This window comes from Myotis davidii, unplaced genomic scaffold, assembly GCF_000327345.1.
Source record: "Myotis davidii unplaced genomic scaffold, ASM32734v1 scaffold888, whole genome shotgun sequence".
In the NCBI taxonomy this organism is placed as follows: Eukaryota; Metazoa; Chordata; class Mammalia; order Chiroptera; family Vespertilionidae; genus Myotis; species Myotis davidii.
Genome location: NW_006298624.1, coordinates 304,978 through 318,203, shown reverse-complemented (window position 1 = coordinate 318,203; position 13,226 = coordinate 304,978). Strand labels below are relative to the sequence as shown.

Sequence of the window (13,226 nt, the reverse complement as noted above, 5' to 3'; positions counted from 1 at the left end):
TTTTTTTCTTTTCTTTTTTTATTCTGGGCCAGCTTTAGCTCTGAGGCTCCAGCTCTTAGGCCTCCGCTCCTGAAAGCAGGTATCTGGTTTGTTTCGGTTCTATAATCAAAACTCTGTATCAACTCCAGCTCTGAGATCCCAGCTCCCTGAAAGCTGGTTTCTGGGGTTTTTTTTAGCTGATATTTGTTACTGTATTTCTTAAACTGCAGGCTGAGAGGCCGGCAAGAATGTTGCCATCTTCCATCACTGAAGCAAGCAAGCCTCATGTTCAGTTTAACCTGCCTGGCTGCCGGCAGCCATCTTGGCTGACAGTTAATTTGCATATCTCCCCTGATTAGCCAATGGGAAGGGTAGCGGTCGTACACCAATTACCATGTTTCTCTTTTATTAGATAGGATAAGTGCAGTTGATCAAGTAGATATTAAGTAGTAGTCATCTCCAGACTCTTGAGAGTAATACTACTAACAGAATTATCTTCATTTCTATTATTCTAGAATTCAATCCCTACTACCTTAATAGAGGGACTTGTGTTCTAACTAGAAAAACATTTTTTCTTCTGATCTCTAAACAGATTTATGTTTCCCGAGGGCAAGGTACTATGCACTGTGTACCAGACACAATTCAAAGTTCTTCACATGTTAACATTAATCCTCACACTACTTTATGAAGTAAAAATAGACAATATTATGCCCATTTTTCTTTCTTTCTTTTTTTTGTTAATCCTCACCTGAGGATATTTTTCCATTGATTTTCAGAGAGAGTGGAAAGGAGAGGGAGAGACAGAGAGAAACATCTATGTGAGAGAGACACATTGATCGGTTACCTCCTGCACACACCCAACCAGGGGCAGGGAACCTGCAACCAAGGAACATGCCCTTGACTGGAATTGAACTCGGGACCCTACAGTTCGTGGGCCAACGCTCTGTCCACTGAGCCAAACCGGCTAGGGCCGTGGTCAGCAAACTGCTGCTCTCGAGCCACATGTGGCTCGCCAGCTGCAGTTTGCCAACCACTGGGCTAGGGCTTATGCCCATTTTTTAAATGAAAGAGCTGACACTCAGAATATTTGACTTACTTTCCTGATTTTGTTTAGCAAATAAGTGGTTGAGTGACATAGAGAACCCAGATCCTATCTGAAATCCAAAGCCCCTGCTTTCTACAGTATTATCCTTCCTCCTTTGAGTACATTTATGTTAAGGTCAGCAAAATCGACCCTTTATCTGTATTTGGAGCAGTTCTTCACCATGATATGGCTTTCATATCTCTGGAAGATGTGCTACAAAGGAACATGGTGGATAGAAAGGATCCTGTTCCCTTGCCATGACTAGTGAAAGTTTGTATATCCTAATGGTTTATTTAACCATACACTTCCATAACACTATCCAGTGTTACTTGCAGTTTTATGTTATAAAGTATGTATGTCCTAATGGTTTACTTAACCATGAACTTCCATAACAATTTATCCAATGATACTGCAACTTTATATGACCTTCACAGGACAGCTATGGGAGCATTTAACCTAAGACAGATCTTAGAGTAATACCGTTATGAATTTTATGAAAAGGGTAACTTTAGCATCTTTTTTAGAATTATTTCTAAAAAATTATTAATTTAGCCAATCTGGATTAGGCAATCATTTCATAAGTCTGTAATGCTATTAGGGGATAAATAGAAATTATAAAAGTGTTCTGTAGTTGCTCATATTGCATCATGCATATCAGTAAGCTTTCACAGTGCTAATTATCAGGTGTAGTGGTATATTTATCATTGGCTACTGGAAAAGGGCTGTTGGGTTAATGCTTTTGGACTCGGGCATCTATTGCCAGTTCATTCTTGGCCATTCTCACATTTTGGCCAGTCTTACCAGACTCGCATAACAAGAGAAGTAAATCATCTCTTCTATCACATAACTGAAAAGCTTAGACGTTAGAAAAGTAGCAGAAACAATTGTAAGAATGGGCTTAAACTCAGTTTGAAGAAGATATATGGTAGCCATTACCCTCTTCTTAGTACATTGAGGAATACCAAAATGATTAGACTGAATTTTGTTGCTGTGAACTACTTGTATATAAAAATATTAAGTTATTTGTATTATGATTACCATAGTATTTTCTCACTGTGAATATTTATGTTTTCATGAAATAGTAACATATTTCATTAGCATGTTTGATAACATTGCACTGGGGTTGTTATAATGCTGGTTTTATGCGCCATGTTGCTATTCTACAGCTTGAAAATTTCGAAATTCCAAAATGCATCTTATCCTAAAGATTTTAGTGATTGAAACTTCGGTGAGTGACTTTCAAAGAACAGCTAAGGGAGCATTTAACCCTAACTCAGATCTTAGATTAATACTGTTATAAATTTTATGAGAAGGGGAACTTGAAGCATCTTCTTTAGAATTATTTCTGTAAAAAAATTTTTTTTCATAATACCATATGAGATTGTTTTTCTGTATTATAAAAATAATAAAGCTTATAAATCACTTGCAATATAGCATGAGATAACAGTATTTTTGATCTTCAGGTTTAACTTGCACAGAACAGAATTTTATATCAAAATCTGGTTATCATCAGGCTGCCTCAGAACATGGCCTTGTTGTCATTGCTCCAGATACCAGCCCTCGTAAGTGTTCTTGTTCCTGAGTACTTTGTAAATAATATAAGTATTTAAGACTAAATTATAAGTGGGATATTATATACCACACACTATAAAATTAATTTCATATTTTTGCTATATCTCTGTTAATCTTTCAAATGACACCATGACTCTAAAATACCATATTATATACATTTTGTATTATATAGGTAAACTGTCTTGTCATATAATAATTGTCTTTTCTCATCCCTGTTAGTTATCAAATAATCATACAGTTTAAAAAGGATTAGTCCTAATATAAATGACTAGAATGTTTACATTAGAGATTATTAAACATTGTGCAACTTAATCCATCAGATAGTTAAAACTTCTTTTGTGATCCTGGAAGTCTCAGAAAATGGAATTTAAATGCCAGCTGAAACTATCTGAAAGTTAAATGGCTGACCTTGGGAAGTAGTGCATTTCCTTTCACAGGCTATATTACACAAAAGCAAGACATGTCTCACTAGAAATGTAATAAATTTAATTCAATATAGCGTCAAAAATATAAAATGCCTAGGCATAAACTTTAAAACTATGAAGATTTATTTTTTTAAATGATAAAATTTGCTAAAGATCATAAATGTAAACCTTAATAAATGGAAAATTGTCATGTTTCTGGAAAGGTAGCCTGAATATTACAAAGAGGTCATTTCCTTCGAGTTACTCTACCTATTACCTACTCTAATTCTATTAAAAATTTTAATGATTGGCTTTTTAGCTATATGTAAATATATAAAATAAATCGTAATAAATTAAAAGGAATACAAGAAAATCCCAATGAGGCATGGGTAAATAGGGGAAACACGATGGAATGATTCCAAAGTATATGAGGAGACCCTCTGAGTTTATGATAATAAGTTGAACGCAAGCATTTGTCTCCTGTCACTTATAAGACCACAGTGATAAAGAGAATTATAGGAAGTGTCGGTAAGGGCGAGGGTCATCAGAGAAGGAATCTCAGCACATTTTTGAAATATAAAAAGAGGATGTAAGTCCTTTGACAGATAAAACTGAGTGAGGAAGTGTAGGTGGGGAACTTCATCATCAAAGCCAGGTGGCTTATGTTGGCAGTGAATACCCTAACCTGGAAGGGCATTCTTTCTCTCACCTCATTGGCTAGAACATGGCCTCACTCAAGCGGGTCAGGAAGTATGTTCCCCAAAAGGCAAAGAAGAGAGGCCCACAATATTTGGCTAACAGCTTTAAAGCAAATGAACGTTCAGATTCATTTAAAAGTGTGCAATTAAACATGGACCATTACTACAGAGTAGATGAAACCACAAATTTTCCTTGTTAGGTGGCTGCAATATTAAAGGAGAAGATGAGAGCTGGGACTTTGGCACTGGCGCTGGGTTTTATGTGGATGCCACTGAACATCCTTGGAAAACTAACTACAGAATGTACTCTTATGTAACAGAGGAGGTAATTTTATTTATATTGTAAATCCATGATGGACAAAACACTTGATTTTGGACACAAAATCGTTATAGTCCTGAGAATTTTAAACTAGAATATGGTATTGTTGAATCTGCTTTATACAAATTTATTATCTTAGTGAAAGTTCCAAGGTTTACTAGTATTATCATTCTATTTGCTGCCATTTAAATTAATACTAAATACAGTTTTACAGAGTTTAGTAATTATATTGATATCTGTGTGTACTGCCCAGGTTACACAAAGAAAACAGTTTATGAAAAATTTTTTTATTTCTCTAACAGCTGCTTCATTCAGACATTTTATAGTGATTAACGAAGGCCTAGTTAGCAAGGATAAGTAGAAGCATTACTTTTATTAATATTTATGTTCAGATTATGCATTTTTCTAAATTTTATGATTTTAATTCTTAATATATGCTGTCCTATCTAATAAAAGAGTAACATGCAAATTGACCATCACTCCAACACACAAGATGGCCACCCCCATGTGGTCAAAGATGGTCTGCAGGGGAGGGCAGTTGGGCACAACCAGACCTGCAGGGGAGGGCAGGTAGGGGGGACCAGGCCTGCAGGGGAGGGCAGGTAGGGCGGACCAGGCCTGCAGGGGAGGGCAGGTAGGGCGGACCAGGCCTGCAGGGGAGGGCAGTTAGGGGCAATCGGGCTGGCAGGGGAGCAGTTAGGCATCGATCAGGCTGGCAGGGGAGGGGGTAGGGGGCAATCAGGCAGGCAGGCAAGCGAGCGGATGGGGGCCAGCAGTCCTGGATTGTGAGAGGGATCCCAGATTGGAGAGGGTGCAGGCTGGGCTGAGGAACCCCCTCTCCCCACCCCGTGCATGAATTTCTTGCACCGAGCCTCTAGTGTTATAAAAGCTCAGAAACAATAACATGAAAGTCACCCATTATCCTATCCAAATAATGGCTGTGTTTGGTATATTCCACATTTTTTGGTATGACTAGTCTTTCTATAATTGTAAAACATTTTTTATCTTACTCTTTTTTTTAATTGAAAAAAAATAATTTTCAATATTTATTGATAACATACTTTTAATAATTGCTGTCATATGCCATAATTAATTTTGTCTTAATGTAGGATATTTATGGTTACATTTTTTTTTTTACCATAATAAATATTATTGCATTGATTGTCTTTTTGTATAATTCTTTTCCCTTAAGGACTTTTCCCTTAGAATAGATTCCAAACAATGGAATTACCAGGGCAAAGGTTTAGGACATTTTAAAGGTCCTTTATGCATCTTCTTAAAGTTCGTTTCTGAGGAAGATATGCCATATATTCTCCAGTGATATATTAATTACCATTGTCTACCTGAGATTTAAAGAAAAAAACTTTACTAATTCATACCATTGTAAGACTGATTTATAACTATTGATTGTGTAATTATTTTATATAACTGGTAAAGATTGAACTTTCTCTTATATCTTTTGTCACACTATTAAATCTTTAGCTTCCTCGACTCATTAATGCCAATTTTCCAGTGGACCCCCAAAGGATGTCTATTTTTGGCCACTCCATGGGAGGCCATGGAGCTCTGATTTGTGCTTTAAAGAACCCTGGAAAATACAAAGTAAGGTTACCTAAGCTTCTAGTGACAAATATCTCTCTTGGATAATATAATATTAGGAACTGTCAAAGATTGAAGTTAGGATATTATTATAGTACTGGAACTAAACTTTTCTAGAAATGTTGGGAATTTCAAGAGTTTGTAGGGGAGGAGTATTAATTTTGACCACACAATGTATGCTACATATTCAGAAGCATAAGAATTCAATCACAGTGGTTTCTTGTGGGTTTACTAGAAGTATTAAAAAATTGTATCATATTTTATTGCTTCAATTCAAACTATAGTTTTCTAGGCATTTTCTTTTCTAAAGGTTGTTCTTGATTAATATTATATCATGTACTTATATTTTTACCAAGAATATTTTTGTAAAGTTGATTTAGGTTTTTTGAGAGAGAAGTTATTCATGATTTGTAAAAATGTAAGCATTCTCTATTCTTTCTTTTTTATTGCTTAAAGTATTACAAAGAGTATTACATATGTCTCCTTTTTTTTCCCCTGCCCTTGACAATCCCCTCGCCTCCCCTATCCCCCAGTGTCTTATGTCCATTGGTTATGCTTATATGCATACATACAAGTCCTTTGGTTGATCTCTTACCCCCCCCCCTCCTACCCTCCCACCCTCCCCGGCCTTCCTGCTGTAGTTTGACAGTCTGTTCGAGGCAGCTCTGCCTCTGTATCTATTTTTGTTCATAAGTTTATAATGGTCTTTATTCTTAATGCCTCTGATGAAAATTGGAATGTAGCTTGATTGAAAAATATTACTCTCAGCCTTCCTATTTATTTATTTGAAGCTTTACTTTTTTGTTGTTTGTTTAAGCCAAATTGGAATAACCACTGTATGTAGAATGCTATACTGTGCAGCACAGCATACCATAGTATGGAAAAAGGAAATCTTGAAGCAATGACCATCTTAAGATTGCTTCTGTCTTTAGAATCACAAGACTATTAGAGACCTCAAGATATGTTTAATCCATTTCCTTCCCTTAGGAAGAACTTAATCATTTGTGTGTGCCACTGAGAAATGAAAATATTTCTCATAGCAGTTTCTTGCTTTAGTACCAAATATTTTCCTTTTGGTAAGCTTTATAAAGTTGAATTTATTCATGTCATGCCAGAAAATAAGGGTTTTATTTTTCTTTTTTTGTGCAGAAGGCAATCAAATTTACTGTGTTTGAGGGAGAAAATCAAATTTGGTTGAATTTTTTTGTCCTTCAAAAAAGCTAGTAGACATGGGTAAACATAACATTGACAAACACTCTGAAACTCAGTGATTCTGTCTTTGCATTTTTATCCAGTGAAAACCACCTTGCACAGAACACAAAATTATATTATTTAATGGCATTGTTCAGGGCTTTTTTGGCACTGTTTAAGAGAAATAATGTGTCTCAGATTTAATAATGTATTCAGAAGCATAGGCATAAACTATTTCATATTACTACACATTAATTTTAAACAAGGAAAGGAGTAGAAACCCAATATACTAGTAAACTTCCATTGTGCGTTACTTAATTGAAAATGTAATGTATCACTTTGTATTATTTTAGCACCTGTAGTTTATTAGCTCTCTTAATAGAATACACAAAGGATGTATTATGGAAAGATCTTACAATCTAAGCTCATAATACTAGTACAGCAAAAGGAAAATTGTTCACAGGGGTTATCATGGCAAGTCAAGAGTTATAAGCAAGTTGCAAAAAAGTTCTGAGTTTTTAAGCAAGTTTCAAATATCTATTCATATTTGATTTAGCAACATGTAACTTGTTTTTAAATTTCTTTGTTTCTAAAGTCTGTGTCAGCATTTGCTCCAATTTGCAATCCAGTGCTTTGTCCTTGGGGCAAAAAAGCCTTTAATGGATATTTGGGAGCAGATCAAAGTAAATGGAAGGTAGGTACCAGATGGCTATCTCAATACTCATTCTAAAGTTTTCAAATTTTTTAAAAAGCTGTACATAGATATTGTGTAATGTACATTTATGAGAATATTCCTAACAGCAAGATTGCTTTTTCAAGCATAGGAGCAAATGCTTCAATATGAAAATAAAAATAGTTCTTTCTCCTGAGACTCATTTTACTCTTGTGTAGAAATGAGCCATTTGCAGACTCCACCCAGACTTTGAATATTTTACAAATGAACTCATCATGGGCCGGTTAAACAAGTAGAAAATACTTGAGTGCTTTCAAGGTCATTTACATGTGGACCCCTATTTTAAGATTGATCTTTGAAAGTCTAATAAACTGGAGAGTCAATTCTTTGCTCACTAGATTAGAATATTCTTTGGTTTTGTTTAAATTTTTGTTGTATTGGAAGAGTGTTGAAAATTATTAATTTAGGTGCTTTGAGACCTGACAGTGTGCTTACACCAGTATTTTGAATCCTCGCCAAGTGCACAGTCTGTGCAGAGTTTGAGATCTTCTGCCAGAAGGGTGATGACCCTTTCCTCTCCACAGGGTACTTATGGTCTGATAAAAGAGCTGGGTGGAAAACCAGCTAATTAGGAGGAGGGATGAGGTAGAGGCACAGTAACCTTTAAGGAATCTATGTAATTTTTCTCCAAGTGGCAGTAGATTTTATCTTAATTATGCTGTGTTTAGGCTGTTATTTAATTTATTATTGTAATGAGGAGGCCATGCAGAATTATGGAATCATAGAACTAGTTGGACTTTATAGGTCACTTTCCACTTCTTCCTTTCAACACATTGCAGACAGATCACGAGAGTTCTCGTGTTTTCCTATTACACAGTGTTTTACAAAGTATCATACTTTAAAAAGATATTAGCTTATAAGAACATGTAATAAATAACTTCAAATGCAATGAGTATTTAATTTTAAGGCGTGCCTTTAACATTTATGTAGAACGTTTTTTATATTCATTCAGTAGAAACTTATCTGGCCACTGGGTAAAGCTAGCAATAAAACTACTGGTTCGCAATTTAAGTTTAAAGAAAGTAAGTCTTTTTAACCATGATACTTTAGAACAGGGGCAGGGAACCTTTTTCTGCCAAGGGCCATTAGGTTATTTGTAACATCATTTGCGGGCCATACAAAATTAATCAACTTAAAATTAGCTTGCTGTCTTTGGTCAAACATTTAATTAACTCACCCCTAATGCCTGGGCAGGGCCAGATCAAATGATTTCTCAGGCCTAATATGGCCCGAAGGCTAGACATTCCCCACCCCTGCTTTAGAAGGAGAAATATTTTTATTTTTGTTTTTCTTGATCAGTGCATAAAAGTTGTGGTCACTAAATAGATACGAATAATCAAGAGTATTTAAAGATGGATGCTAAAATATAAAATTGTAACTAGTAGCAGCTCCTTAATTTTGAGTTGTTAATATTCAGATTATTCACGATTTCATGAAAATTCTTGGAGATAGCAGATCTTTTGTGCTGTTCAACAGATAGCAAAAGGTAGGGCTGAATGTATTTATGTCTGGAATTAGAGCTAAAAGGAAGAGACAAACAATAGGCTTAGTTATTTGAAATAGAGAAGATTTGGAAATAGAAAAAGATAATGGAATTTGAAGAAATAGTTAATTTGTGAAGGGATTTACAAAGGGAAAAAGTTAAGGGTTTTGTTTTTGTTGTTTTTTGAGTTGAGAGGTGATTAAGAAACTTAAAAGTTTAGAAGAAAAAAGGCTTACTCCATAGAATGCTTGAGATATAGGATTCTTATAACTGGTATCTGTCTGCTTCAAAGTACGGAAGAGCCTATCATTGGGAAAGAATTCTGAAAACTTTATAAATAAAGCCAACTTAAAAGCATATTTCCAATTTAATCAGCCTTAAAGTTTAAATGGCTTTAAATTTCTATTTGGTTTTAGTATAGTATATTCCAAAAAATATATTTCTGGGCACTTATTTTTTAATATTTTTCTTTTCATAGGCTTATGATGCTACTCATCTTGTGAAGTCCTTTCCAGGTTCTCAGCTTGACATACTAATTGATCAAGGAAAAGATGACCAGTTTCTTTCAGATGGACAGTTACTACCTGATAACTTCATAGCTGCCTGTACAGAAAAGAAAATCCCTGTTGTTTTTAGGTTACAAGAGGCAAGTATTAGGAAATCTTAGCTTATTCTAACTAAGTATTAAAAAGCAGGATTCCAAGTACTTTTTAAATTTTATTTTAGAATTTGAAATGCTACCTGTAGTAAGATATTTTTTAATTATAATAAGATACTAAAAAGCCTTTCTATTAAGTTAGTGATATGTTAGACAAAAATTCATAGAAATAAGAAAGCTTTTGGAGGTGAAAAGTATTTACAGTTTTATTTTCTACTGTAAAAACAGTAAATGACAAGAAGCTTAAATACTTGCATGGTACTTAATCATCAACATTACTGGATACATCTTTCTTTATACATGAAGCTATTGTAGTAGAATAAAAAGGACAAGCTTCCACCTTATTTTATGTACACTTCTTAGGCCCAAAAGCTTTATATTGTTTGTCTGAAATACACATGTACACTTTATTTTTTTTTAAATATATTTTATTGATTTTTTACAGAGAGAAAGGGAGAGAGATAGAGAGTTAGAAACATCGATGAGAGAGAAACATCAATCAGCCGCCTCCTGCACGCCCCCCCACTGGGGACGTGCCCGCAACCCAGGTACATGCCCTTGACCGGAATCGAACCTGGGACCTTTCAGTCCACAGGCCGACGCTCTATCCACTGAGCCAAACCGGTTTTGGCCACATGTACACTTTATATTGTGCTACTTAGTATTTCTAGTTGTTTAAGAATAATTTCTAAGTTTCAGTTGGTTTGCAAGTTTTCCTTGATTTAAATACTTTTGACTACTTACTAGTCACCTAACTCTATGTTAATATAGTTGTAATTAAAGAAATTCTGCTTTTATTTTCTAAAATATTTATTCATAAGCTTTGGAATATAATATGAACAGAAACCATTTTTCAGAATGAAAAGTGAACACTGAAAATTATACATGATTGTGATTTCTAAAAATATTTTCATTCATGTTTAAGGGTAATGTGTCAGGTACATTGATCTACAGTTTAATTATAATGATTAATGTTCGAATAAATCTAGATCAATGTGTAATGTGGTGCATTGCAGTTTATGAAATGTTTTCACAGCATTAGCTTATTTTATCTTTATGAGACCAAATGAGAGACCGTTCCTATTCTGTCCATCTATTTCTTTTATTTGTTTTTCAATTTTTAAAATTATGATAAAATAACATACATAAATACCATATCATCTTAGCTATTTTTTATTTTTTAAATTAAATCTTTATTGTTCAGATTATTACATTTGTTCCTCTTTTTTCCCCCCGTAACTCCCCTCCTCCCAGTTCCAGCCCCACCCTTCGCCCTCACTCCCCACCCACTGTCCTCATCCATAGATGCACGATTTTTGTCCAGTTTCTTCCCGCATCTCCCACACCCCTTTCCCCCCCAAGAATAGTCTGTCCATTCCTTTTCTATGTCCCTGATTCTATTATGATCACCAGATTATTTATTCACTTGATTCTTAGATTCACTTGTTGATAGATGCATGTTTGTTGTTCATAATTTGTATCTTTACTTTTTTCTTCTTCTTCCTCTTCTTAAAGGATACCTTTCAGCATTTCATATAATACTGGTTTGGTGGTGATGAACTCCTTTAGCTTTTCCTTATCTGTGAAGCTCTTTATCTGACCTTCAGTTCTGAATGATAGCTTTGCTGGATAAAGTAATCTTGGTTGTAGGTTCTTGGTATTCATCACTTTGAATATTTCTTGCCATTCCCTTCTGGTCTGCAAAGTTTCTGTTGAGAAATCAGCTGACAGTCGTATGGGTATTCCCTTGTAGGTAACTGAGTTTCTTTCTCTTGCTGCTTTTAAGCTGAGGACCAAAGGGTATTTATTGCTAACCCCTGAGTTAGCAGCATCCCTGATGCCCACCTTTAGTCCTCCTCCTAAAGTTAGATATATTTTAGGCACATCTATTCTTAGTATAACTATATACTTAGTATAACTATATACAAGGACAGATCAAGGGGTCTGGAAGGGGGCATCCTACACATTTAAAGTGGTGGGAACACACAGTTGTGCTTAGTTACCCAACCCCTCTCAAGACAGTTACCATCTCAGGATCTTGTCTCAACCACCCTACAAAATGTGAGTTTGGAGGGATTACTTATGCAGTATATAGTTTCCCCAGGAAATAGCACAGAGCCCAGCAGAAAGGAAGAATATAGCTAATATTTACAAACACAAGAATGAACTGGCACCCAACAAGCCCTGCTTGATTGACTGGGGACTTGAACATCAAAAGAAAGGTTTGCTCTCCCAAACCCTCTTCGCAATCAAGGTTTAGTTCCCTCCCCGGACGTCATCAAGGGTTCAGGAAGCTGGGACTTTGGCCTGAAACCTACGATCCAGGAAATCTGCAGGTATGAATGCCATGCCAACCGTGAACACCAGCTTGTAACATCATGTCTTGTTTAGGAAGAGCATGACCTTGCGCCTGTTCGCAGCCCAGCTTGCTGCCGGGACACCCATGCGGAACTACAAATCCCGAGAGGACTCGGGCGCCTCCGGCCGCTGATTGGCCGCACGGCACAGGCGTAGTGCGCGCAAGTGGTGGTTCGATGGCTGTTCCTGGTTTGTTTGCCGCGGTCCGTGCGGCGCCTGGGCCCTGGCAGCGGGTGGCGTGCGCGGCCGCAGGGTTCCGGGGCCGCCGCCCTGGAAAGGGTTACGCTGTGGGCCCCGCGCAGGTGAGCCGGTCCACAGGACTTGTGGTGAGGTCGGGAGCTGCGGGATGGGAGGCCGCGGGTCCAGCCGCTCCAGCCTTCCTGGCCTCCTGGGAAATGGCCGTGTCTGGGCAACTGACTTCAAGTGCTTTTCGTTCTTGCCTTAAGCACCAGTGTTTCTTGCACGCACTGCCTCCCCCTGACTCGAGGCGATTTGGCGGTCTTGCTCGGGGAGAAAAGTACTCCGCTAGAGTATAAACAAAAGACCCAAAACGTGCACCAAGATTGTGTCATGGCCTCTCGCTGCTCTTCGTCCCCCAAATTACCCGGCCTTTTCTGCCTTCCCGTTTTTCTGGTCAGGGTATGGTTCATGCACTTCCTCTTTGATTTCCATGATGAGAACCTTTTATGATTTTCAACTGCATTTGAAAGAGATTTGGAAACTCGTGCTAGACTCCCCTCCCGAGCTGCACCTGTAAGGGAACAGGCCAGAGATGAATGTAGTTTTTATGGGGCCTTTTCACTTTGTTCCCATTGGCTTGTGTGCCTGCATGTAATAGGTAGCTGTTAGGTCAGGAGATGGGGGGAGGGCTTGGGAGAAGAAAACTGGCGCAGAGTCCCTAATTTGTGCCAGGTACTTAAGTGATATCTAATTCTCAACCTTGGAAGTAGGCATGACTCTGGTGTTAGTAAGGAAGCTGAAGTTACAAATCAAGTTTTTTTTCTTTTAAATCTTTATTGTTCGGATTATTACAGTTGTTCCTCTTTTTTCTCCCCCATAGCTCCCCTCCACCCGGTTCCCATCCCACCCTCTGCCCTTACCACCCCCCCACTGTCCTCATCCATAGGTGTACAATTTTTGTCCAGTTT

At 37.0% G+C, this 13,226-nt stretch overlaps 1 protein-coding gene across 2 annotated transcripts in view; it reads left to right on the top strand.

Annotated features, from left to right (window-relative positions):
* The window catches only part of ESD (esterase D), a 28,582-nt gene that overhangs the window by 8,591 nt on the left and 6,765 nt on the right, over positions 1-13,226 (top strand). For both annotated transcript variants that reach the window (XM_006774190.2, XM_015570764.1), the window contains 5 exons: positions 2,527-2,625; positions 3,938-4,062; positions 5,539-5,658; positions 7,442-7,540; positions 9,541-9,708. In XM_006774190.2, the coding sequence (XP_006774253.1) occupies positions 2,527-2,625; positions 3,938-4,062; positions 5,539-5,658; positions 7,442-7,540; positions 9,541-9,708 (611 nt within the window). The remainder of the gene's footprint in view (positions 1-2,526; positions 2,626-3,937; positions 4,063-5,538; positions 5,659-7,441; positions 7,541-9,540; positions 9,709-13,226) is intronic.